This window comes from Bicyclus anynana, chromosome 24 (genome assembly GCF_947172395.1).
Source record: "Bicyclus anynana chromosome 24, ilBicAnyn1.1, whole genome shotgun sequence".
In the NCBI taxonomy this organism is placed as follows: Eukaryota; Metazoa; Arthropoda; class Insecta; order Lepidoptera; family Nymphalidae; genus Bicyclus; species Bicyclus anynana.
The window spans coordinates 6324647-6352430 of record NC_069106.1 but is presented as its reverse complement, the minus strand read 5'-3'; the positions used below and the strand labels follow the sequence as shown (position 1 = coordinate 6352430).

General features: G+C 36.5%; 1 protein-coding gene across 2 annotated transcripts in view; it reads left to right on the top strand.

Moving 5' to 3' along the window:
• Positions 1 to 27784, top strand: part of LOC112055863 (huntingtin) — a 53085-nt gene that overhangs the window by 6592 nt on the left and 18709 nt on the right. For both annotated transcript variants that reach the window (XM_052889134.1, XM_052889133.1), the window contains exons 9-36: positions 903 to 1046; positions 1741 to 1850; positions 2229 to 2353; positions 3111 to 3931; positions 5316 to 5512; positions 7080 to 7199; positions 7915 to 8170; positions 8887 to 9061; positions 9334 to 9585; positions 10673 to 10845; positions 11468 to 11992; positions 12759 to 12919; positions 13677 to 13770; positions 14331 to 14430; positions 15156 to 15250; positions 16222 to 16467; positions 17033 to 17426; positions 18168 to 18354; positions 19207 to 19351; positions 19642 to 19824; positions 20369 to 20487; positions 21319 to 21450; positions 22069 to 22221; positions 22657 to 23701; positions 24978 to 25174; positions 25760 to 25906; positions 26377 to 26565; positions 27159 to 27307. In XM_052889134.1, the coding sequence (XP_052745094.1) occupies positions 903 to 1046; positions 1741 to 1850; positions 2229 to 2353; positions 3111 to 3931; positions 5316 to 5512; positions 7080 to 7199; positions 7915 to 8170; positions 8887 to 9061; positions 9334 to 9585; positions 10673 to 10845; positions 11468 to 11992; positions 12759 to 12919; positions 13677 to 13770; positions 14331 to 14430; positions 15156 to 15250; positions 16222 to 16467; positions 17033 to 17426; positions 18168 to 18354; positions 19207 to 19351; positions 19642 to 19824; positions 20369 to 20487; positions 21319 to 21450; positions 22069 to 22221; positions 22657 to 23701; positions 24978 to 25174; positions 25760 to 25906; positions 26377 to 26565; positions 27159 to 27307 (6634 nt within the window). The remainder of the gene's footprint in view (positions 1 to 902; positions 1047 to 1740; positions 1851 to 2228; positions 2354 to 3110; positions 3932 to 5315; positions 5513 to 7079; positions 7200 to 7914; positions 8171 to 8886; positions 9062 to 9333; positions 9586 to 10672; positions 10846 to 11467; positions 11993 to 12758; positions 12920 to 13676; positions 13771 to 14330; positions 14431 to 15155; positions 15251 to 16221; positions 16468 to 17032; positions 17427 to 18167; positions 18355 to 19206; positions 19352 to 19641; positions 19825 to 20368; positions 20488 to 21318; positions 21451 to 22068; positions 22222 to 22656; positions 23702 to 24977; positions 25175 to 25759; positions 25907 to 26376; positions 26566 to 27158; positions 27308 to 27784) is intronic.

Below are 27784 nucleotides of genomic sequence, written 5' to 3'. Positions count from 1 at the left end.
TCATTGCTTGGCTTGTTTTAACTCAGATATTCAGTTGCTATCAATGCTGCAATAATTCTTGTGATATTAAATGATTCTTCATTACTCTAGGATATAAAATTATTGTTTAAGTTCGTTCTTTATGAACATTCTTGGCCATGGCTAGTTACGAGTACCATCTTACTGGGAAAGGTTTACTGCCAAGTGATTTAGCGTTCCAGTACGATGTCGTGTAGATATCGAAAGGAATGTAGATTTGAAACAAAAGGATTACTTTGTTCAAGCAAACAAACTTTTTAGCTTTATAATATTAATGTAGATTAAAAGGCGCGGTACTATGAAACATTTACAAGCTTATTCACAGGCTTAGACCTAATTTTTTGTAATATCTTTACCATAGATTTGGGATGTGGATTTTCATTCTATTCCTAGCAAGTTAGCCGGCTTTCATCTTCTTCTTCTTCTTTCTTGTCTATGGCACTTTGTACTGCGATTGTTTCGCAATAATTAGGCTTTCATCTTAAAAAAAACTATATGCCCTGTCCATTGCAAACTTCACCATTGCAACTCTATGCTTTTATGGCGTATAGTAATTTATTTTTGCACGCTTTATATTAGCTTCACTTGTAACTATGTATGTAAAAAAATCTTGGAATCTTAATTTGACCTACTTCCCGGTTTTGTATTAGGATGAAATTTTGCACACGCTCTGAATTCTGAAGACAATATATGAGTAGCTAAGAAACGTCATTACAAATCCAATATGGCGGCCTTCCCAAGATAGCGGATTGGCTGTTTGAAACCCCCATGATATGGATATCCAATCAATAATCACGTGACTTAATCCAATATTTGTAATTTTTAGTGCGTGCTAAAACGTGTTTTATAGTTTTTTAAACTATTTAAAGTTTTTATGTTTAAAGACTCCAGATTCTCCGGAAAGCGATATGGAGCTCAATATGACTGACGCGGACCAACTGTCGAGGGATCTGTCCGAGAAGTTACGAGAATACGAAGATGACGTCACAGACGATGACGGAATAGTCGTCCGTGGGGGAGGGATGAAGGTAAAAAACTACTTACTACCACTTGGCCTGACAGATTTTGATGTTACGTGCCTACAAAATCACCGCAAACAGTGATCTGAATTTAGCTTCTCCACTATACACGTACACAATTTTGTGTTTTATATTATATTATATATTTATGTTTAAATAGTTTTTACACTTTTCTTTATTCTGTACAAGTTAGCCCTTGACTACAAAGGCTAACTTGTACAGACTTACTTCCTTAACATACAACTCGACATTGTGGACAATATCTAGGTATTATTTGTTTAAATAACTTTCGTTGTTTACTATGCCACTAATTCAAATTATGAGACGCATGGTGGACTATTAGCTAATAGTCCACTGCGGATAGCGGAATGACAATGCCAATGCGAATTGGCAGACTTCACACATGTTGAGAATTAAGAAAATCCTCAGGTATGCAGGTTTCCTCACAATTGATTTTCCTTCACTGTTGTGAGATGTGATATTTAATTTCTTACACAATCACATAACTGAAAAATTGGAGGAGCATGCCCTGGACTCGATCGAAAGTCATATCCACTGGTCTATCACATATTCATTATTTATGTTTGTATTTAAGAATTTAATCCATGTTAAAAAAGGCTATATTTCAACTTTCTTATCATTTAGTGTTATTCCGTTTTTACGTCTGTTTAATAAAATATTTTTTTTTCTTGTTTATTCACAGATAAATATTGGAACCTCATCAGATGACGACGTACGGCTTAAGTATTGCTCGAGATTGCTTGTGTCAAAGTTTCTTTTGACTGGTAATAAAGGAGGAATTATCTCTGATAGGTTGGTACTAGAAATGAGATAAACATTAGACATAATAATTCTAAACTTAACTGCAGCATGATAAAAAAAATATCATTGTTATTTAGAAAACTAGAATTTATTGGTTTTACAGTTACTTTTTGAGTGTAATTATATTTGTTATTTCGTTTTCATTCCACTTTTTAATACATTATTAAATTCCTTTATCAAAAGGTATTGCTTTTGATAAAGGAATTTAATAATGTATTAAAATTTGGCCTTGCACATACTTGGTTACTATGTTTTCTACTATTTTCTTAGTTATTGTTGTTATTTTCTGCAATAAAATAAAAATTAATAAATAAATAGACATATTATATATATTACGGCCAATTAAAATTAATTTTGATAACATTTTAGGATTGTCCGGGTGTCAGTAAAGTCTTCAGCGCTCTCGTGTATATCTGTCATCATGCAGCTTTACCCTCAAGCTGCTACGTTGTATTTGGATAAAGACGCCGATCTCAAATTCCAAAACTACTCAGGTATGCATTACCTCCTGTATGCCTAACATGCGATATACGACATATTATAACGACAATGTACCAATACCATCATTTTGTGGTAGAGGAAACACCTCAAGCAGGGCCCTGGACTTGTGACCTTGGGTGTAGGTTTAAGGGATCCCTTTAGAATGCATTAACACTCCCCTGCCAGACATGTTCTCAATAATGATTACACCACGAAATCAGGTGACTAGCAGCGTGACGGTGTCCACGCTGGCTAATAAAGAACTGAACTGAAATTGCTGTAGAATTAGGGGAGTTTCTTAAGGACATTTCAACACTTACCTTCTCTACTCATGGTGTTCTTTCTGCTCAGGAAAACTTCGTAGGATCTTATTAGCAGTTCTTCTTAGCGTTATATAGAGACTAGCTGACGCTGCGCGGTTTTACCCGCGTGGTTCCCGTTCCCGTATGAGTACGGGGATAATATATAGCCTTCCTCGATAAATGGGCTATCTAACACTGAAAGACTTTTTCAAATCGGACCAGTAGTTCTTGAGATTAGCGCGTTTAAACAAACACACTCTTCAGCATTAGTATAGATATTTCGCTCTCGCCTCTTGTAGCCATTTCTACCTCATACAAACTAACTACATAGACAGTTTTAGTTAATTCATTTATTCATTGTTATTGTTATAGACTTGCTTGCAGTCTTTATGGATGTTTGTTTTCGAAGGCACAGTAATCTAATAATAATTAATTTACAACATAGAAACTCTATTGAAAATATTTTTAGGGTCTTCAGAAGGTACCGACACTAATCCTGATAACACAAACGAATTTATTATCGAAAGGAACGTTTGCTACCAGGATTCCATAACGGAATCTCTCAGCCAGGAACTTCTAAATCGCAGCATGGATAGCCAGTCGCAACAAATTTTCAAGAAAGATAGCAAATCTTTAGAAAAATCGACAGATAGCGAACAAAAAAACTCAAGTTCAAAAGACATTCAAAGCAATATTTTGGACAGCAAAGCATTTGCCAAAGACCTGATAGCTAGTGGTTTGAGTGCAGACAGCACAAACCCTAATATGACTAATAGTAATTTCACGACCAATTCAAATATGACGGGTAGTATAGACCATATATCGACTGGATATCCAATGTCGAGTAGCGGAGATATTCTATCGTCTAGCATAGATTTAGATATGAAATTTGATCATTTCGGTGAATCCACAATGAATATGGACAATAATGTAGACAATATGGACACATCTAAAGACGAAAAGCGTGTACGAAAAGAACTTAAACGTATGGATGAAATGACTTGTGACAGCAAAGACGTGCCGCCTGATACAAGCGATGTAAATTTACCTGTAGATATGGATAAAAATGATAATTTCGAATACCAACACATGTCGGAGGTATTTGTTTTGCTAGAGGGTCATAATGACCCACAAATTCGAGGTTTGGTGAGGGTTTGTGTCGGTAATTATTTGGTTGCTGCATTAGATTTGGCTCATGGTGATTATAATCGATGGAGGAGCTACAGTTTGTTGCCAAAGGAAATTAGTACAAATTTTGGTATAGACAAGTTGATGGATATTGTGTTGAAGGTAAGCTTAATTGGATTTAGTATAAAAATTCCAATTGAATTTTTAATATAAAGTATCGCTAATTTAATTTCGAAGGGTATAAGGCAGAGGATATTTTGAATTTATAATAAATCTAGCGGACGCCCCGCGGGTTTACTCTTGTAGTTCCCGTTTTAGTGAGAAAACTGGGATGACCCTCACAAAAAACTGTGGTAAAAGAATTTAAAAACTCGGTTTAGTACATCCAGAGATTAGCGCCTATACAACAAACTTTACGTCTGATAAAATATAAGAATAGATTTAATAATTTTAAGAACTGAAACATATATATTTTCCGATAGCTTATATTTTTAATGGACTTCAAAAATGGAGGAGATTCTCCTTTTGAAGCGTATTTCTTTTTTCTTCATGTTTGTTACCTCATAACTTAACATTTATTAACCAACGGACGAAGTCGCGGGCGACCGCGACTTCGTCCGTGTGGAAATCAATGTAAACTTTCAAGCCCTATTTCACCACTTTGTAGTTTGAATTTTAAAATTTTTTGATTCCCATTATATTTCGTATTTTTTTATGATTTATGAATAATTTTTTAGAACTCTAAAAATGATGGACTTTCCATACAAACTTTCAACCCCTATTTCACCTTCTTCTTATTTTATTTTTGCAATAAAAAGTATCCTATAACCTTTTCAGTATTATGGTCTTAAACTGTGCCAAGTTTCATTTGAATTCATTTAGTAGTTTCAGCGTGATGCCTGAATAAAAATACACGGTCAGACAGACAGACACTAAAAATCGAAAAAAAATATTTTTAGCTTCAGTATCGATAATGCCCACAACAAAAATTCAAAATCAAAATATCTTCACTTATTTGTTTGAAAGAGTATACTAATAGTTTGGTCCCATTTAATTTTCATGAAAATCAGTTTAGTAATTTAGCGTAAAATAACTGAAATATGTCTTTGAAGTCGGTTCAATTGATTGAAAAAGATTTTTCCTCATATAGAGAATAAGGACCCCATTAATAATTAATGCCACGCACTATCGTTCAAAAGCCGTGATAGCCCAGTGGATATGACCTCTGCCTCCGATTCCGGAGGGTGTGGGTTCGAATCCGGTCTGGGACATGCACCTCCAACTTTCCAGTTGTGTGCATTTTAAGAAATTAAATATCACGTGTCTCAATCGGTGAAGGAAAACATCGTGAGGAAACCTGCATACCAGAGAATTATCTTCATTCTCTGCGTATGTGAAGTCTGCCAATCCGCATTTGGCCAGCGTGGTGGACTATTGGCCTAACCCTTCTCATTCTGAGAGGAGACTCGAGCTCAGCAGTGAGCCGAATATGGGTTGATGACGACGACTATCGTTCAATGTCTAATTATTTTCATTTAATTTCCAGGGTCTATCTGATGAGATACACTCGTCAGTAAACCACACGTTGACAGCATTGCTGACATTGTCCTCGGCGCTGTGTAACAGTGTCCACTGGTGGCTCATGAACGATGCTCTGAACTCGCTGATAAGTGTCATGAACAACAACTATTGGCTGGTTAGAGTTAATCTGGCCAAGCTTTACGAATCTTTGCCGTATTCCAAGTGAGTGTTTATTTGTTTACTACCCCTACCCTACTCCCACCTTACACCTACCCTACCATACCCCTACTCAATCCTACTACTAATTGTCCTTGATCTTTATCACCAGACTCCTAATGACAATCACCAACCCTTTAGGTGGAAAGTTCTCATCAATACAAATTAAGCAAGCCCAAACACAAGGTAGCTACTGTAAACTGTTAATGAGTAACCTTTATTATCCTTGGTCTTCATCACCAGACCCTAATGACAGTCATAACCCATCTAAGTGGAAAGTTCTCATCAATACAGATTAATCAAACCCAAACACAAGGTAACTGCTGTAAATCGTTGAGGAGTTCCCTCGTCTATATTATGACTCCATCATCAGATCAATTCCATACTTTCATGAAACTGTAGTGATTTAAAAAAACTTAATGAAAATATTTACAAACACACTAGTCACCTATATCGTTTTTGAAAGTTCCCCTCAATTCATCCTGGAGCCCATCAGATCCTGACATGATGACTATGGGACCACATGGGGAGTATACTCTTTTAAACAAATCAAATCAAATTATTAAATTAACACTTAGATGAGTTATGACTGTCGTTAGGGGTCTGGTGATGAAGACCAAGAACAATTAAGGGAACTAATTAACAGTTTACAGTAGCTACCTTGTGTTTGGGCTTGCTTAATTTGTATTGATGAGAACTTTCCACCTAGAGGGGTTATGACTGTCATTACGGGTCTGGTGATAAAGATCAAGGACAATTAAGGGAACTCATTAATTTTTTACACATAATATCTATATATTTTGCACTAAAACTGGAAAAATGTAAAAAATTTCAATAAAAAAAAATACAACCGACTTCAAACCTAAAAACGTACCCACTAAACTAAAAAGCGAAAAATAACAACATAATGGGGATGATGACTAGGTTTGAATATATTGATTTTTATGATACATTCGGGTAAATAGGGTCAATGTTAGCTAATTTATACATAAAAAGCAAAGATTGTCTGGATATTTGCAAAATAAATGAGATTATAAAATTTCAAAATCTATTAAAAATATTTTATCGTAATTAGATGAAAATTCACACAGTTTTTACATTACACACACAGCTTTCTTACATTAAATATGACATTTTTTAATATATGAACTTTAAGCATAAACGCACAAATAACAAAGATATTAGTAATTTTGTTTGAACGCGCATACAAATGTAACGATCATTACATTGCGTATGACGTCATTAGTTCGAGCCATTTTGTATGGGGCATTTTTCAGGGATCCGCGGCAGCGCCGCAAATCTGACTCTTTAAATCCCTGTAGCCCCGAAAGTAATGATCGCAGATACCCTGTTCCTTTTACAAAATTGCTTTACTATTAGTATACTCTTAATTTATATACAATTTAAAAAACTGTCATCATCCCTATTATTTTTTTTGTTTTTATCCTCCTCCTCCTTACAAGTTAGCCCGCTTTCATCTTAGATTGCCTCATCACTTACCAGGTGAGATTGTAGTCAAGGGCTAACTTGTAAAGAATAAAAAAAAAATTCAATGAGACGTCACTTCTTACAGACTTTTTACATTGCATCCAGAATACTACAATCGAAGTAAACTGATAATGGACGCGTTACTGCATCTACTAGCGGATCAGGATCAGAAAGTCCGCACGGCAGCCGCGCAAGCGATTACAAGGTTTGTTTAGAATTAACATAATATCATCATCATCATTATCAGCTCATATTTGGCTCACTGTTGAGCACGAGTCTCCCCTCAGAATGAGAGGGGTTAGGCTGTAATCTACCACGCTGGCCCTTTGCGGGTTGGCAGACTTCACACGCTTTGAGACACGGTTGAGACACGTGATATTTAGTTTCTTAAAATGCACACAACTGAACAGTTTGAGGTGCATGCCCCGGACTGGATTCGAACCTACGCCCTCCGAATCGAAGACACTATATATCATACAGAGCAGCTATTTTGGAATACCCTTCCCAAGTCTGCGTTTCCTGATTCTTATAACTTGGGCATCTTGGAAAACGATAGTGGATAAGGCATCTTCTAGGCAAGCGTGTTCCATTTTAAACCTTATCAAAACCATAGTCAAATAAGAACCTATCTCTACTTATAATAAATCTGTAGAGAGGTAAATTCTGTACATGAAATATATTCCCAAAATAACTATCAAGGGATGATTAGTGATCGATACTGATGTCAAAGTTGCAATCAGTAAAATTTTTGGAATCAAAAAATGGATATCAAATGAAAGGGTTTGCTGTCAGGAATACGAAAAAACTCCATTTGTAATTTTAAGTGCGTGCTAAAAGCGTGTTTTTTAGTTTTTTTTAACTATTATTTCTTCTAACATCATTGGAAACTTCCTTAACAATTTTTTATCATATCATTTTAGCATAGTACCAAAAATCTACCCACCACGACGCGCAACACCAATATCAATGATGACCAACGTATCCAAAGATCACATACAGATGTACACATTCGATTCGCACAACTTATCTCTAGAGTTAGTCAGAGATATATATTTCTACAACGATCTGCCTGAACAGTTAAAAAAGGGTAAATCTTTAGAATGTAAAGATAGTCTTATGACGTTGATTGGTGATTTGGTTGGTAGATTGATGGCTTCAAATTGCAAGTATTATTCGGTGAGTATATTTTTTGTAACAATATGTTGTTTTTTTTTATTATTCTTTACAAGTTGTTTATGTCTACTAACATAAGTCAAAGTTAGTGAATCAGCTTACTGATCGCAGGTTGCTTGGGCACCTCAAGTGATTATTAGATATTTACGTGATACTAAATCAAATAATTAATTAAATTGTTTTTATGTCTGTCTGTTTGGCCGGGTTAATTTTTGCAATGGCTGATCAATAGGACTTTCACTATAAGAAAGACGAGGTTATAGAGCAAGCATAAATGCTACTTTTATCTCAGAGAAATCTATGCTTCCCATACGATTTGTGATGAATCTAAAAACCTCATCACCTTAATAGGCTAGTTGACACTTTTTTAAATGGTCTTAAATAGATCGTTGTACCAAGTACATAGATTGATTTTTTTTTTCATATTTCTTTGAGACGTGATTACATGAAAATTTTAGTTTTGAAATACATCAACTAACATTGTGACGTCACAAAATGGGCGACAGCGTTTTTGACGTTCGGAAAATTTGAAAAAATACTTGTTTTTTAAATTAGGTTTTTTAAGAAATCTTTAACTTTTATTAATTAATGTCGATATATTTCGGACCCTTATTCCATGAACTATGCGAAATTAATATTGTTTATATTAAGTTTGATATAAGTCAACTACCCTATTGCCCCAAAAATGTTCAAAAAATAAACCCATGAAATTCCCTTAGCAAGGTCTCCTTGAAACACTTCGACTGATATGTCTCCGATGGTCCCCTTGGAAGCACATCGAGGCGTATACGGAGCAGGGCATTTTGAGCTATTGCCTCGACAGTTTGGACTATTGCAATGGCGTTGTTAGTGTGCGGACTATGCTGTTGGACATATGCAGATTGGTTTATCCAGGTATATAAATTGTTTGGTTACATTTGTATTGCAATAAATATATTGAACTACCAAAGACACCAAAACCTCACTTTACCGGACAAGTGGATTGTTATAAATAGTTCAGAAATAGAATATTTAGCGCAGTTTTTGGTGAGTCTTTCCCGAATTTCAGACCCACTGTTTTTTAGGATTATATATATAGCTTGAGAGTTTTTTTTTATTTTTGTGGTCTATGGCCTATATTGGTCTAACAACAATTGAAAATTTATGTTAATTTTATAAAATTTCAGTGGAAATCCACAACATTATGCGTCACAGAACAACGAATCGTGACATCTTTGAGCGAGACACTCAAGAGATGAAGGAAAAATGGCATCACTTGGAAAATGACAGGGTCGCCAACTTAGCGGAGAAATTCTTACAAGTGACGTTGAAGATGTTGAACGTTTTGGTGCATTTGATAGAGGATGTTAACCCTAATGTGCATTTGAATAGGAGTGGAATTGCTTTGCCCGGAAGCCCTGTTAGAAGAAAAACACAAGGTGAGCCAAATATAAGGTATGATTACATATGGTTATCTAAACGAACAGACCAAATGTTCTAGTAGTTTATTTATGTTCGCCTCATGTTTGCATATTTATTTATAAAATAAACCCATGATAATCGAATGATCGTGTGCGTTTGATGTATTCAATGTCAAACTTATAGACACACAAGCTTAGTCTGTCATATTACCATATAACATACATACCAGTACACCTAAATGGACTCTTAACAGATCTCCCTGAATCATCATCATCATATCAGCTGATAGACGTCCACTGCAGGACATAGACTTTTTGTAGGGACTTGCAAACATCACGATCCTAAGCCGCCTGCATCCAGGGAATCCCTGTGACTCGCTTGATGTCGTCAGTCACCTAGTGGGGGGTCGAGCAACACTGCGCTTTATAGTGCGGGGTCGCCATTCAAGCAATTTGGGACCGCAAAGTCCATCGGCTCTTCGAAATGCCCCGGCCATTGCCACTTGAGCTTTGCGACTCGTTGATCCATGTCGGTGACTTTGGTTCTTCTGCGGATCTCCACATTTCTGATTCGATTACGCTGAGATACTCTTTAAAAAAGATTTTGAGAAACAAATTTATCGTTTAGTAAAAAAAGTCACTTAAATAAATATACAGACATAAACAAGAAATAACAATAGAAAAAGAAAATTAGCTTAAGTAAAACACAGTCTTCAATACGAACTTAGAAACAATTTTGGTTTTTAAATTTCCTAAATCAGTCAACATCTTGAACAAAAAATTACATCTCTGTGCTTTTTTTACAATACTTCTTTACAATACTTATTCTAGTTTGTATTTACATCTTAAATATCAAATATGTCTAAAATGTTTAAGGTAGGCTTCTTTTTCTTTACAACTTTTCGTATTACTTGTGTATGTTTTCATAGGGGCTTATGGAAACGTTCATCTTCGTAAGTATCATCAAACTCTTCTTCAATATCTGGATGATCTGGATGACACATGGTGGCTTATTAAGTTTCTTTTTAGGGACTAAAACATAGTTGCTGTGTGACGCTGTTTTCCCTGAATAGATTGACTATAATGCCTCACGATTTTCATTTAGATTCAATTCAAAGGAAAGGGAGTATCACCTCAGAGTCTGACGACAAAGGTATACGCAAGCGGCCGCCCGTCCCAGCGACCAGTTTGAAAGCGAACTTCGCTGGACATTTTTTCAACGAACCCTTCTATATGCGGCTATATGAAAATTTGCGAGCCACATACTCAAACCATAAAGTGAGTATTTGATTTTTAGAAAATTCTAGAGCTAGTTTTGAAGAAAACCATTAGGCTCAAAATGTAATCGATTTGTCTAGTGCCGAGAGAGAGAGACAGAGAACCACTAGCGGCGAAATTCAAAATAATTGCTGTCTTTCGTTGAAATAGGATAAAAGAGATAGTGATACTTTCGATTCCTATATGCCATTATGTAAAGAAAGCTAACATAGGTATTTTTTATGTCTTTATTGATTTAATTGAATAAAATGTAAGTTGATGTCAAATGACAATAATCTAATGTGAATAGGCTATCATTTTGTTTATACCTACTGACCAAATAAAAATATTTTTCTTTCTTTGTTTCTTATTTATCATTTATGGAATTGTGGTAGTGCAACCGGCTATTACACTTTTCCAGACAATGTTTTTCCACTTAAATTAAAAATACTTATAAATCAGCCATACTGTAATTAACTTTATTATTGTAATGTGTATGTAATTAACTTATACATTTCTTATACAATAAAGAAATGTAGAACTTATTAAAATCTCCTAAAAATTTGAACATTACGCATAATGAGATTTAAAAATATATCCATATAAAACATTGCAAAATAATTCAATATTTATTTAATTACAGATCAATTTGGACCCAAAAACAAGTATTTTTCACGAATTCCTCTCAACAACACTCAACTGTCTGGCCATTCAATTAGAAATGGCCACAGATAGGGAATTCGGTCCGGTGACAGAGGAAATCCTTTTCTATCTCAAAGTTATGCTGCCTCTGAACCCAAATCTAACTGTTTACTGCATAACACAACTTTTGAAATGCCTTTTTGGGACAAACATGATAAACCAATACACAGATTACATGAGTATAGCTGACAAGAGACTCGATGTTGAAACACCCAGTTTTTTCCAAGATGTCATGTTAGTCAATGCATTGAAGACCATAGAGGATGATAAAATAAGTATCAGCTCGAATTCAAGTCAAAAATTGTCGTTGGATTCCAAAAATCCACGGATGATCGACGAGAGACAGATGCTAATAGCTATGGAGAATTTTTCGAAAAATCGTACAGACAGAAAATGGAGCACGAACAAGAAGGAATTGGAGCGGTATATACGGTTGTTTGAACCGGTTGTTATACAATCTCTGAAGGTAAGTTTTATTGTATATCGTAGTATAGACCCCAAGGTCAGTTACCTGTCAAATTGGAATTGGTAATATAGTACCCAAAACCAAACAAATGGATATAGATTAAGTTGAGAACCTCGTCCTTTTTGAAGTCGGTCAAAAACTGACTTAAATTACACAGCTTATTTAATATTTTTTTTTACTTAATACGTATTCATTTAGAAACAGGCACGAATTTGTTTGTGCCTCCATTTCGTGGTGCCCTTTGCAAGCGCTTATCGGAAATCTAAGTCACACTCATTGGTCTCTGGGTCTAGAATTAAATATCATGTCTATATTGCTCCAAGTTTGTGTATCTGATTTTCATGGGGAGTCGGACAAAATAATAAACGTAGCGAACCATGGTGTTGGGTTTTTCTTTCAAGCAATCTTCTAGACTTCGATGTGTCCAATTTATACTTTTATACTAATAATATAAAGCTGAAGAGTTTGTTTATTTATTTGATTGAACGCGCTAATTTCAAGAACTACTGGTCGGATTTGAAAAATTCTTTCAGTGTTAGATAGCCCATTTATCGAGGAAGGCTATAGGCTATATATTATCCCCATATTCCTACGGGAACCACGTGGGTGAAACCGCGCGGCGTCAGCTAGTAACAAATATGCCCCCTAAAAATTGTCTAATAAGGTTACCACTTAATTTTTATATATGAATATTGTTTTCTATCTCTTCTACAAAAGTTGGCTTTTAGGTTGTATTTTTTATATTTGCACTTTGCCATTGTCTTAGAGCTACACTCTGCAAAACGACATCCCACTGCAGTGTTCGGTGCTACGTCTGCTCAATCAGTTGCTGGCGCTGAGAGTCAACTACTGCATGCTGGACAGCGACCAAGTGTTCATAGCTTTCCTCATGAAGCAACTCGACTTGATCGAGCAACACGAGATACCGTGAGTGTTTATTGTAGAGCTACATACTGCATAACGACCAATCCATCCAATCCAACTGCAGTGTTCGGTGCTACGATTTGTAACTTATAAATATTGATAATTTTGTATTGGTATTGCTAATTCCTTAGTAAGCAATTAAGTTCCCAATCCAAATCTCCGTCGAGGTTACTACACCATCGATAAGTTCCTTAAATATAAAAGAGCTTGGAGGCCATTGTATCAGCTTCCACCTTCACACAGGAAGTAAAACTATAAGAAATTGTAATGTTGTCATCAATTGTAAATTATAATATTGTATGATTTTTTTTAAAAGAGCAACTGTTGAGTTTCTTGCCGGTTTCTTCTCAGCAGAACCTGCCTTCCGAACCGGTTGTAGAATCTTTACAAATAGTCAACTGACAGTGTCAAAAGTGCTTGTAAACTGAGCTTACTTGAAATAAATGATTTTTCATTTTGATTTTGATTTCAAAGTTGAGGTGGTGGTTAGGTAGGTAACTATGGATTTAAGACATAAGAAGACCCAGAATCACTCAGCGGTCGATAAACCAACTTGCTCGGAGTATCTCTGCATGATCAAATCTGAAATGAGGAAAATCAAGAGCGCTGACATAGTTTAAAAGGATGGCGAAGCTGAATTGGTATTAGGCTGGGCACACAGAATCGAATAACCTATGGATGTTGAGGTCCCAAGGTCTCAAATATAACGACACCACAAAATGTGCATTTTAAGCTCAATTAAGCATTATTTTCATTTCAGAAACTGCTGTGACCTTGTGAACAGTATTCTACTGTTTTTGGTGCAACTTTCCTCCTCCAAACATCACACCAAAACCATTATTGAAATTCCTAAGGTAAGCCTGTAAGAAGTTAGGTAGATATAATCCGCGCTAAACTTGGAGGGTTGAAGGGAGGAACCCCTAGAGGGTTGATGTAATGGGGATGAAAGCATACCCTAATTTTTCGCAGACGAAGTACGGACGCTACTCATTTATAAACCCAAAATGTTTTGGCTGGTGGGTTTTGGATTCGGCCTTGGCTAGTTACCACCCTACCGGCAAAGACATATACCGCCAAACGATCTAGCGTTCCGGTACGATTTTGTGTGGTAACCGAAAGGGTTGTGGATTTTCATCCTCATCCTAACAAGTTAGCCCGTTACCATCTTAGATTGCATCATCAATTACCATCAGGTGTGATTGTAGTTAAGGGTACTTGTAAAAAATAAAGAAATGCAAATAAATCTTTAATTTTTCTTCTTGATGGTTACAATATATATCAATAGAGCCTCAATAGAGCCTCAATAGCACAACGATAAGGGCGGTCGGACTCATCACCGAGGGGTGGTAGTTCGATCCCCGCCCCGTTGGTCTATTGTCGTACCCACTCCTAGATATATAATGGTTTGTTGCAGTTAATTCAACTTTGCGATGGTTTGATGGCGTCAGGGGCCCAAGACGAATGTATAGCTGGCTTGGAACCGGTCGCCGTCAAAATGTTTAGTAATATGGGAGGTAAGATACTTTTACTGATTCTGGATTAATATGTGAGAAATCCTGTCATACTCTGTTATACAATTTTACTCCATTCATACTCTTCAATTAATGATATTCTCAGACTAAATACATAAGGACCTGGCTAGATTTTACTTTTCTGTCAAAGTATATGATCAAGGATCTAATGCGATTATAAGATCTGTCACTATAGAATCGATGTTTCATAGCTGTAATCGTGTTCGTCGATAAAGAGCTCTGTAAAAATATCTTGTTGTGTAGTTCAATGGTGTAAAGAACCGTCAATAACTTCTAATTTAGTATAACCTAATCAAGAGCTAGACAGACAATTTTGTTCGATATTTTGAATTTGGTTTCGATACTAGTCCTTAAAAGCCGTGATAGCTCAGTGGATCTACGACCTCTGTCTCCGATTCCGGAGAGTGTGGGTTCGAATCCGGTCCGGAACATGCACTTCCAATTTTCAGTTGTGTGCATTTTAAGAAATTAAATATCACGTGTCTCAAACGATGAAGGAAAAACATCGTGAGGAAACCAGAGAATTTTCTTAATTCTCTGCGTATGTGAAGTCTGCCAATCCGCATTGGGCCAGCGTGGTGGACTATTGGCATAACCCCTCTCATTCTGAGAGGAGACTTGAGCTCAGCAGTAAGCCAAATTTGGGGTCGATAACGAACTAGTCGTTATGTAATTAGTCTGAGACATCATTTATATTGTATTTCAAGGTAGCAGTGTATTGGGGCGAGCTCAACAACAAGAGATTCAAGCAACAAGGGAGGTCCTTTTCTACATGCTACAGAAAACTATGCATCAACCTAAAGTAAGTACTTTTGATTTTCAACTAATCAATACATTTATATCTATACTTATAATAAAACTGCAACAGTTCCAATTCTGTACATTGAAGATATTTTAATTTTTTTGTTGGAGGGATAATCGATACTAAAGCCAAAACTATTTAATTTATATTTTCTGTCTGTCTTTTTGTTTGACTGGGCATTACGCTGAATGCTACTGAATGATTTCGAATGAATCTTTGCACGATTTGAGACCATAATACGAAGAAGGATACTTTTGGTTGCAAAAATAAAATCAGATGGTGTGAAAATAGGGTTGAAAGTTTGTTCTGAAGTGTCTTCATGTGATTACAAAATAACTGTGTTTGTCGAAAACACATTTGTTTATTTTTGTGTCTGTTTGTCTTAGCTAATCTCTCCGAAGGCTGAACCGAATTTAATGGGACTTTCACTGAAAAATAGGATTTTCACGAAAAAATCCATGGATTATAGTGTTAAATCTCTTTAGGTATTAGACTTAGTATCATGCGTGCTTTAACTGTCACAATAGCACCCAGAAAGCTACTACCGGTGGTCAGAGTTAGCAAGTGACACTTTATTGAACTTACTCAGTGAGAGAAGTATAGAGTGCGACTTGATAAAAAGGCTAAACCGATTTTAATGGGAAAAATAGAGGCAGTCATTGAGCTACTGATAGGCTACTATTTGTCCTGGAAAAATCTATAGATTATAATGTTAAATCTCTTTTTAGGTATTAGACTTAGTATCATGCGTGCTTTCACTGTCACAAGAGCACCCAGAAAGCTACTACCGTTGGTCAGAGTTAGCGAGTGACACTTTATTGAACTTACTCAGTGAGAGAAGTATAGAGTGCGACTCTATAAAAAGGCTAAACCGATCTTAAAGGGAAAAATAGAGGCAATCATTGAGCTACTTATAGGCTACTTTTTGTCCTGGAAAAATCCATGGATTATAATGTTAAATCTCTTTTTAGGTATTAGATTTAGTATCATGCGTGCTATCACTCTCACAAGAGCATCCAGAAAGCTACTACCGTTGGTCAGAGTTAGCAAGTGACACCTTATTGAACTTACTCAGTGAGAGAAGTATAGAGTGCGACTCTATAAAAGCAGTGGAGTCCCTTGAGAGACTGTTGCAGTCTTTGTATAGAGATGTTTTGTTGGAACAGACGAGAGTTGAAATACTTTTGAAGATATTGTTTAAAGCTCCGCCAGATCAGGTGAGTCTTTATTTTTTTTATTTTTATTCATTACAAGTTAGCACTTGACTACAATCTCACCTGAATTTAATTTTATGTTTTCGACTAATTATTATCCAATCCAATCATTATCTAATAATACAGGGTGCTGGGGAGTATTTGCCATAACTCTAGGGTTATATTCTTTAACAAAAACCAATTCAATGTGTTTAAATGTGTTCTAAAATGAATATTTTCCGAGTAAATAATATTTCTTTTGTAAATAGATCTTAAAATGTGTCTCTTATATTAATGACGTAGCCAAATTTAAAATGCAAGGTTAGATAAAGGCGTGTGTTACATGGATAGTCTGAATTATTTGAATTACTTTGTATTAAAACAAAAAGTTTTTATTTTTTAGTTGAAAAAATATTGGTTATGCAGTTCGGCTTCTATAAGTGGACTCCTCAACACCTTGAAGTTATGGGAAATACTCCCAAGCACCCTGTATATTAGCTGACGTTTCGAAAGTGCTTTTAAGTAATCCTAATTGAAATAAATGAATTATGAATTGAAATTTGAGTTTACATTTTTTTTTTTATTCCAGGATACTACGCCCAGGAAACTGAAGCTTCGCTATTTGACAATCGTTATGGTGCTTCTACGAAAAGTCCTAGTCCTAATACCAGAGACGGAGGTTCTTTTGTCTATAAACTATTTAAAATCCACCTGTATATCTCCACAATCCATATTTTTCAACGTAAAACCCAACGTTGACCCGCTAAATGTTCAAAATGTCAACGAGAATTGTGCTAACCTATCCCCCGATGTTATTCTCGTCAGATTTTTGTTCAAGACTTTGACGTATGTTATAATGGAGATGAACGATTTTCAAGTGAACGTCGACCTTGTAGATGAGGAGGATAAGGATCAGAATCGCTTGCTGTACGCTGTGTGTGTTAATATTATTGTACAGGCGAAGCATATGCTGCATTTGACAAGTAAGTGTCCTTTTCCATTTCATTTCGTAATCTACTTAATATAAATTATTTAATGTAAACCTCAAACCATATCACAAACCTATTCATTCCTATAGGTTGTTTGGTAATGTTCATTACCACACGGGTAAACCATGGTACATTTTTTTTAATAGTTTCATGCTCTACAAAAATTCAGGATTCCTTATAAGATACAAAATCTAGAAGGCCATGTCCAACGTCATCGTCGTCGTAATATTTACTAAGTTTTGTTAATTCTTTTATTTCTTTTATCATTGCCATTAAAAAAGTATTGTGTGACACTGCACATAATTAGCGATTGTAGCACTCGTGCTGCATAAAGTGGAGATATAGTCACTGCTTACATTGCATCGTCACTTGACATCAAGTTAGATCGCAGTGAAGAGTTTACTTGTCATTTGATAAGAAAATCAACATTTTTGTCTCCTAGTATTTGGTTAAGAGAGTTCTAAAGTGGCAACGGGCGGGGCAAGAGTTTTGGATCCTGGTGCTGAAATTGCGACCCCGCACTAGAAAGCTCAGTTGGTCGACCCCCCACCAGGTGGACTGACGACATTAAGTCGTCGCAGATTAAAAGTCGCAGGGATTCGTTGGAAGGCCGAGTCCCTACAAAAGGCCTATATCCAGCAGTGGACGTCCATCGGCTGATATGATGATGACGATGATGAATATCTACCTATAATACTAACTAGTAGTAGTTAAAAAAATCATCTTCTATTACAGATGGTTGCCTCTTCCCCCTGACAGCAAAAATGGCTCAAACAATCTTACACAACGAGCAAAGTGGTCTCAACACTGGACTATACAGCCCCGAAGAGAATATTCCTCTGGATGTTCTCAACTTGATCTGTTTGAAGGTGGCCCATAGGATTCCAACGTTGACGTTGCATTGGTCGCATTTACTTATCAGGTAGGTGGGTTTTAAACTAGTATTCAATATAAATTTCAATATAAAACAATAAATTCATTGCAATTAAGCAATAAGAACGCTTTTGTGCATACTTGTATGCTATGTTTTCTTAGTTATTTTTTTAATTTGTGCAATAGAGTGTATATAAATAAATAGAATTGATGTGTCTATCTGTGATTTCAAAGTGACTTTTCTCAAGTGCTTACGTCTCGTGATACTAAAAAAATGTGATTTTTTTTGTGTTTGACTGTTTTTTGGCCGATCTTAACAGGTCTTTTACAAAAATATAGAGGTTATTGAGCAATTTATGAGCTTTTATGTTCTGTATGGATAAATCTGAAATTGTTTGATTATTACTTTACGACATATTGACCACAACAGCGATTTATTAATATACTCGTACATATAGGTATATCATAAAAATCAATCTTAGTATCTATAACACAGGCACTTACTTTGTGGCTAAGTAGTGATGTGTGTATTGTTCAATTGTATACTTCAGTATATTAATAAGTTATGAATTACTTTTTTCCTCAGACCAATAATTACCATAGGACCTGCCTCGCTAGACGTTACTCCTCTGTCAAAAGTATATGATCATAGGATCTAACGTGTTTATACAAACTGCGTCTATAAACTTGATGTTTCATTGTGTTGAAATTACACATGTGTATATTACGATCTGAATTTATGGAGCTGTGTGAATTGTAAGGACACAGTTTAATTTTTTCGATGTGTGAGTTCCCTCAAAATACGAGGACAACTTTGTTAGTGAACTTGAGTGCGATACAACAAGTCCAGAGGTAATTAGTCTGAGCTTTTTCCCCAATCTAATATTTTTGTTTGTTTCAGGTTAAACTTTCTCTCGCACAAGTACTGGCAGAAGCTGATAGGCTTCGCTCGCAATTTGCCACTGAGTGCAGACAACAGTGATAATACACTGTTGAGGGTTGATCTTCTGCAGACTGCTTGCGTTATGGCGTATTGCGAGTATTTCGTGAGTAATTCAATGATATTTTATACTATAGATACTTTTTAGCCCCTAGTATAACATACTACTATTTTAGTACGCTGATGATCTAAGGTATAAGGCTGATTTCTTACATTTCTAACCCTAGGCCTAACTCCTCTCATACTGAGGGGAGACTCGGGCTTAGCAGTGAGCCGAATATGGGTTGATAATGAATGACTGATGAGACAATGGTCGTGTACAGTACATTCGTTGTTTCTTTTAGTACGTTTTTAAAGACTGATGATCTAAGGGTGATTTTTTACATTTCTCCACAGGTAGACAACGGTCTTTCAGAAGCGGTGCATTTAACTTGGCTGTTAGTGAATAGAGTCCACGTGCTAGTCTCACAGTTCGACGAGGACATCATACGGCAGCTCATAGATAGGGTCCAACAAGCCGCTGGTGCTTCGGGCCTCATGCTGCAAGCTGTGGCCGCGCGGTGCCAGAGCTGTTTGAAGGTGAGTGATCATCCTTAAAAGATATAAATAATGCAATTAAAAAGTAATCGTCATTATTCATCATCATCATCATGTCAGCCGATGGACGTCCACTGCAGGACACAGGCCTTTTGTAGGGACTTCCAAACATCACAATACTGAGCCGCCTGCATCAAGCGAATCCCTGCGACTCGCTTGATGTCGTCTGTCCACCTGGTCGACCAACACTGCGCTTTCTAGTGCGGGGTCGACATTTCAGTACTTTGGGACCCCAACGTCTATCAGCACTTCGGACTATGTGGCCCGCCCATTTTTTCGGCTTCACCTCATTGTACGAAAATCAGCTATCAAAAACGCCCTTAACCCTACACACAACGTTCACAAGTGCGTGACTTCACTCAAAGCCATTCTCTGCCATTCTAGGGTCTTATTTAGGTTTGATTTGTTAATTAAGTTGTCCTGACAAATTTTGTGAATCACAACCTTTGTTCGACATTAGTCTTCTTATTTTTGTAATCTACTTCGGAATCTGCTAAAATTAATTTCAAGTAATTTATTATTTTAGGATGATTTCGCACTGAATACGTACAAAATCCTGTCTTTATGCCACGAGAGTCAGTCGGGTGCGTTGGTGTTTCTAATTTGTCGCATCATTGGGAAGTTAGAGCCGGCTATTGCTACGAGGTAAGATTTCTTTTACCGATTGTACTTATCACCGTATTTTTTTCTTTCATTTATTTATTTAGCCTTTTTTAATTTTTAACAATGTTAATAATACAAAACACTATTTAAAAATTATAAAATAAAATCAACCCTCCCGCTGCGGGACATTTGAATGCCCAAGCAACTAATGGTCAGGGCTCCAGAGTGAAGAACCTCCTCACAATGCGCGCCGTCTCAAGAATCACTGCCTTCTGTATCCGACCCTTGATTCAGCAGCTAAATAAAAATATTATTTATGTTATCATTATTTGTATTCTCATAATATAACTTGATGTTTCAAATGTGCTTGAAACTAAGTCTAATTTTGATTTTGACTTTTAAAGTGGCAGACAGAAGCATCAGCAAACTTACACTTAAAGAAAATCTTAAAAAGTTTCTAATACAATAATGTTACAATAATGATAATACAGTCTTCGATTAGGATGAAATTTTGCACACGCTCTGAGTTCTGATGACAACACACGACTAGCTAAGAAACGTCATTACAAATCCAATATGGCGGCCTCCCCAAGATGGCGGAATGTCTGTTTGAAATCTACCCCCATAATATAGATATCAAATGAAAGGGTTTGCTATCAGGAATACGAAAAAAATAGTCACGTGACTTAAATCCAATATGTTGTACGTCCAAGATTGCGGATACGCTATTTGAAATGCACCCCCATGATATGGGTATCAAGCGTGTTATTTAGTTTTTTAAACTATTCATGTTATTGTACACAAATTAATTGAAAAAAAAAACAATGCTTCACCGAGACATTAAAAAAAATAACTCTAAAACATTTGTTTTAGATTTGCAAAATTAGCAATACACAGATGTCAAATGCTGAAGGACATGTCTATTGAAGCTGTGAACAGTCAGTTATCCAAAGAAGACGTGCAAGTCGCTTTAGAACTGTTGCAACGAGATAAAGTTCATGTTCGGTAAGAAGTCTTTCGTTTATTCAATAAAATTTGACTCTTGATTACGATCTTATCATCATCATTAGCAACCCATTTTCGGCTTAATGTTGAGCAAGAGTCTCCTGTCAGGATCTTTCATCGGGTTAATGCACATATCTGAAAAGTTGGAGATGCATGTCTCTGACCGAATTCGTATCTACGGCCTCCGAATTGAAATCAGAGGTCCTATATGTCATATCCTATCTGTCACAAATCACAATACTTAAATGAAGAGACGAAATATCTTAGCATTCCATGGATTCACCATGCGGGTGCCGGGTCCATCGTGTGGTAAATAAAGAAACTCCGAGCAGAGTCCTGGACTTGTGATTACAGGATGTAGGGTTAAGGAATTCCTTGACAACCAATCAACACTCCCCTCTCTCGTGTTGTTCTCCCTGCTTAGCCAAATTTGGTAAGATCCTACTAGAGCAGCTTTGGATACCCGTTCTAATATAGATCTTGCTGCAGTTTTAGAGAGGCCAAGGTCTTTTAGCAAGTTGTAGAGAGATTTTGCTGGTAATCCTCTCGCACCTATATCTACGGCGTACAGACTAACTATTTATGAAAAAAGTAAATGTGTTTATTTTTATTTTTCAGATTTTCTAACTTAGTAGTAGAGCTCAATGCGCTAGCGTCGACTGTATTCGACTTGTCTCCTCTGGATTTGTCGCAAGACAGAGCAATCAATGCACAGTACATTGTCACTACGAATGTCGACAGTAATTGGTTACTAAATCAAATTAAAAGCAGGTAAATTTTGAATTCTAGTCATAAGTATGACACAAGTTTACTAACATATGAATAAATATCATATTATCAATTAGTAGAGATAATTTGACGACTACGTCTACTTAGATAACCTACGCTCAGTGTATTTTGTTTTTTAAATTACAAAACTTTATTTTTACTTACGCCATATCGTAGATTTTTTTAGAAATAATTGTGCTACATAAATATATTGTGTCTGATCTATATTCACGATCCTCTTCCTTGTCCACGTCTAACCTGGCTAACCCACGAGACTTGATGACATAATTCTCCAAAAATGTCTGAAAATTTATTTTAAAAAAAAAAATTCATGTCCCTTTTTTAGGAAAGATAGATTAAAAATTTCCGTACCGATTCCGAGAGCTTAAAATTCTAGAATTAAACTTTGAAATATTAGATGATTTTTTTTCATTACAGATGCTGTCAAGTAGATTGTACAGCCCCCAAAGTATCAATGCATACTGATCTCGCTAATTTACTGTCAACATTACCTTTAGAAGCGCTGACAAATATAATGACATGCCCAGAGTTTGACAGAAAAATCTTAAGCGCATGTTTCAAGGTCGCATGTGAAAGTTTCACACGGGACTTTCTCAACAGTGTGTCTATTTACGAACTGAGGGAGACGGAGATAGAGGCGATACGACAACAGAGAGAGATGGCGAGAATTCAAGAAGAGATGACGTCATCTGTTGATAGCAATAAACTGAATGTAGTGAACTCTTTGCATGTATTCAAAAAGAATGACCACAAAGAATCGAAATCTCAGTTTTTTATACCCATAATGGAGAATGATGTTAGAGAGAAATTTGGAAACCTCAAACTTATAGATGAAGACACAGATATCATGATTCCTGAATTACCTAAGTTGTATTTAGCTGCCGTGGCTACTTTAGACAAATCGCTGGCTGACGTCCTAAGATTGTTTCCTAAACAAAATAGACCTTTAAGTCAATCGGAAAATTTTAGCTTGAACGTGGAACAGACTATAGATAGATACACTAGAAGATGTCACCAAGTATTTCAAGACAAACTATTCTATCAAGAATTTATAACTATCCAAACAATTTTGACCGGTTTTTTAGACGCAGTTGATAAAGTTTTGACAATTATCGACGAAACCGACTGCGATTTACTGGAAAAGTGTGTAGAAAATATAATAACAAACACTTTAGCGCGAAATATTGCTGTTTTTTCTGTGGTTTCGCTGCAATATTTGTCGTTTTTGATCAAAAATAAGAAAGTTGTCGAAACCCCCGTGCATACTGACGTCTCATTTCGAGTGACAAATGCGACCACAGACAATGTATGCGTTGATCACGTGATGGTTGTAACCATAGACAATGTTGCGAAAGCGTTGCGTTTTAATGAGATCTGGTGTGAATTGAATGTTGAAAGTAATTTTAATAGGACCCAATCGGCTATTAGCTGTTTGTACGCGATTGTGAAGTATTTAGTTAAGGTAATTAAATAAAACAATTTTCTCACTAATAATAATTATAGTAATATTAAAAAGGCGGTATTTTATGTATGTTTGTTACTTTTTTTACGCCAAAACTACTGAACCAATTTGACTGAAATTTGGAATGGATATAAATTCAACCCTGGATTTTCAAACTTTAATTACTTTTTAACACACTTATATTAGCTTCACTTGTAACTATGTATGTAAAAAAAATCTTGGAATCCTAATTTGACCCTCTTCCCAGTCTTCGATTAGGATGAAATTTTGCACACGCTCTGAGTTCTGATGACAATACATGACTAGCTAAGAAACGTCATTACAAATCCAATATGGAGTCCTCCCCAAAACGGCGGACAGGCTGTTTGTAATCCACCATCATGACATGGATATCAAATGAAAGGGTTTGCTGTCAGGAATACGAAAAAAATAGCCTTGTGATTTAAATCCAATATGGCGAAGTCCAAGATGGCGGACAGGCCATTTAAAATGCACCCTCGTGATATGGGTATCAAGCGTGTTTCTTAGTTTTTTAAACTATTCATGTTATTATCCTAGAAAATCCATGGTATGATTAATTCTTTCTTTTTAAAAGACCTAGGATGCGTTAACGACATATCTGGCTTAGAATGCGTCAACTGCTTATCTAGTATCGTCTGATGACGGCAGAATCGAAAGGAAAGAGAGAATCGGAATCGAAATCGGAAGCCTCTTTTCTCCTATCACAATGAAAGAAAAAGCGATATTTTCAATTAAAAAATTATTGGTCGACAATTTCGTTCTATCTTTACCGTTTATATTTTGTCATTCGAGTATTCTAGGCGAGTTGTTATCTAAGTAGTACATATTTTTGCTTTAAATTTAAATCTAAACTGTTCACTATCATTATCATCATCATCATCAACATAATCAGCCGTTGGACGTCCACTGCTGGACATAGGCCTCTTTCATGGACTATCAAGCACATCGGTCTCGAGCCGCCAGCATCCAGCGGCTCCCGGCAACCCACTTGATGTCTTCGGTCCACCTAGTGGGGGGTCGACCAACACTGCGCTTTCCGGTGCGGGATTGCCATTCCAACATCTTGAGACCCCACAGTCCATCGGCTCTTCGAAATATGTGGCCTGCCCATTGCCACTTCAGCTTCGCGACTCGCTGAGCTATGTCAGTGACTTTGATTCGTCTGCGGATCTCCTCATTTCTGATTCGATCACGCAGAGAAACTCCAAGCATAGCTCGCTCGATCGCCCGCTGAAATCGACTGTTTTTTTTTCAGGATACAAAACCATTAACCCTAACTTCTCACATGAAGACTCAAGATTCTGGTCCGCAACCGGATATAATAATAACTGGCAATAAACTGGCAACACTGGTTGAATACTGGGAGCAAAACTTCTATGTGAAAGATAATAAGTACATTCTTGGTAAACGACATAAAATCGCGATTGAAAGTTTACTCATCAGTTTGGCTAGGTAAGCTATATAATATAAAAAAATACATATACTGAATACTGACTTTACTTAGTTCGCATAATAATCATCATTATCAGTCTAATTTTAATCAATTCTATATGTGTCACAGATATGATATTTTGACCAATAGCTAAAACATCGCTCTCTCTCAATTCGTTGAGAGGAAAGAGAGTGAGGGCGATGTTTTAGATATCGACGTTATTGGTTGACAATATGTCTCTCGTCGTTTATATATGTTACTTTAAAGTTTTTTTTTTATAATTATAAAAGTAAAATATGAGACGTTGCAGAACTTACTATTTAAATATTAGTCTCTTTATAGAACTCACTTCGTTCGTTTTATAAAATGCACTCCCATTTTAATAGCCCCTATTGTGCAGCCGTTTTATAATCTTCTAGCGGATGACCGCGACTTCTTCAGTCTTTAAACCTCCTTAATGCGGCCCTGTCGCAAAATCCGTTCTTAGCGGACATCTACTAACTATAAACTACCTCCCTGCCAAATTTCATGTTTGTACTTCAAACGGTTTTTGTAATTTCGTGACGACCTTTCGCTTTTATATAGTTTAGATTATTATTTTGCAGATTGGAATTAGTATCGAACGTTGCCCTTATTCCGCCGATAGCGTGGTCGTATGTAGAAGTCAAGGTCAAAGCTGATCAGTTGGAAAAGATCGATTTGCCCCTCCAACCATTGCAGGACTTGGACGTTTTGGAGGCTTTCCTATTTAGGTAAGTAATTTCTTCTGAAATGGTCTTTCAAGGAGCTTAATAATCATTTTACTTTATAAAAAAAGTGTGTGTCAGCTCCGACGCATGAATGGAGTTTACTCTTTCAGATTGACTGTCTAAATAGGTGTATCCTACGTGTGCACTATGTACGTCACAATACCTACGCCCGAAAAGTGAAAGGTGCGCAATCGATGAGCATCAAGCCCCGGGGTCAACAGCCCGCCAACTGCGTGTTGGCGGCAGTGCACGGTGAAAGGTGCGCAGAATAGGTTGCGCACAAAAACGTACCGCTGTCATTCGTTCTTCGAATTTTACTGCCCATATTTTTTCATACCGGGGGCTATATATGAAAAATCAATTAAATTAAATTAAATCAATTAATCAATCTTAAGGAGTAAACTCCAAAAGCTTTTTAGTTTTGTAAAACTCAAACTTTACAGTTTTATAAACTTTTTAAATTTTGTTCATAGGGTAAACCTTATTGGATGGTCTTCAAAGAAACAATTCGAAGAAATTTGGGTGGGTATATTAGGAGCATTGCAGGGTAATGGGACGCATTGGGCGGTCAATGGTATAACCCAACTGCTTCTCAGCGTGGCGCCCTCTATACGAGGGAAAATGCTTCATGTGCCGAGGAAATATCAAACCATGACGGAGGGGTAAGCCCAATATAAAACATTTTAATATCAATACTAATATTACAAAGCTGTAGATTTTGTTTGTTTGAACGCACTAATCTCAAGAAATACTGATTATAACATGAAATTGAAAATTTTGAAAACCCCCGAAGGTCATGAAATTATTAATTACACTCTTGAGTAAGTCATCAATATTCTCTTCGCTTTGATTTGAGATAGCACTCGAGTATATTTGCAGACATTTGGTTGTCCTTCCCCACTTTCACAATATGAATTGATAATAATGATGATGATGAATTATATTTGTTCTACCTCGCTGGTCCAGTAATTAATTAGCCTTTATGGTTTCGAATTAGAGATCATTGGTTCGAATACTGGGTCGGACTATATGAGATATTTTCTTTCTTGTAAGAAATTTTCAGTTAAAAATTACCCCCCGGAATTGAAGAGTTGCATAGGAGCAGCGTGGTGGGTCTAAGCTCCATATCTCATCTATAAGGAGGCCTGGCCCTGTTGAGGGATAACTAAAGTTTGTACCAAACGATGACGTCATCATATTCTATAGTACAACACACCTTAACAATATTTTTGATATAAATTTTTTCTCTTATTAGTATGCAACGTCTACGAAACATCCTTATCGGTACTACGGCGTACAGCATATTCGAAGACACAAACTTGGAGAGGATACCGCTTGTGAACGAGGGACATAGCGGATTTCACTATGGACAATTTAGTACAGAGTTCTTGAAGTATTCAGCGGGTGAGTTGTCAATTGCTTTGGTCACATTATAGTGTTACATTATGTGTTAAATTCCTTGATTACAGGTGGTATTAACATTAATTACTTACGTTATTGTAAGGGGAGGTATCAGCGTTGGTATAAATAAAAGGGTATTTGATGACTTGAGCTTAATTACATGAAACAGCTCTCTCGAAACTATTTTGACAGAGCTGCCATCCATCCCAACCAACTTGTGGTTGAGGCCTGCAATTACACTCCCAACCTCTACGCTAACTTCAAGCAGAGGCGTCCCAATAACATCCTTTACGATCTAGACGATGACATGACGACCGACAACGCTTCCCGGGCAACACAATCACAAGCTACACAGCGTCTCCGACGGCGAAGACGAGGTCCCCGTTATCAAACGGAATTGGGTTTTCTAAGTCACGATCTCGGGGGCGTCCGTACTGATTAACTCAGGTCACGGTTACTCCCTCCCGAATGGCCCTCTTA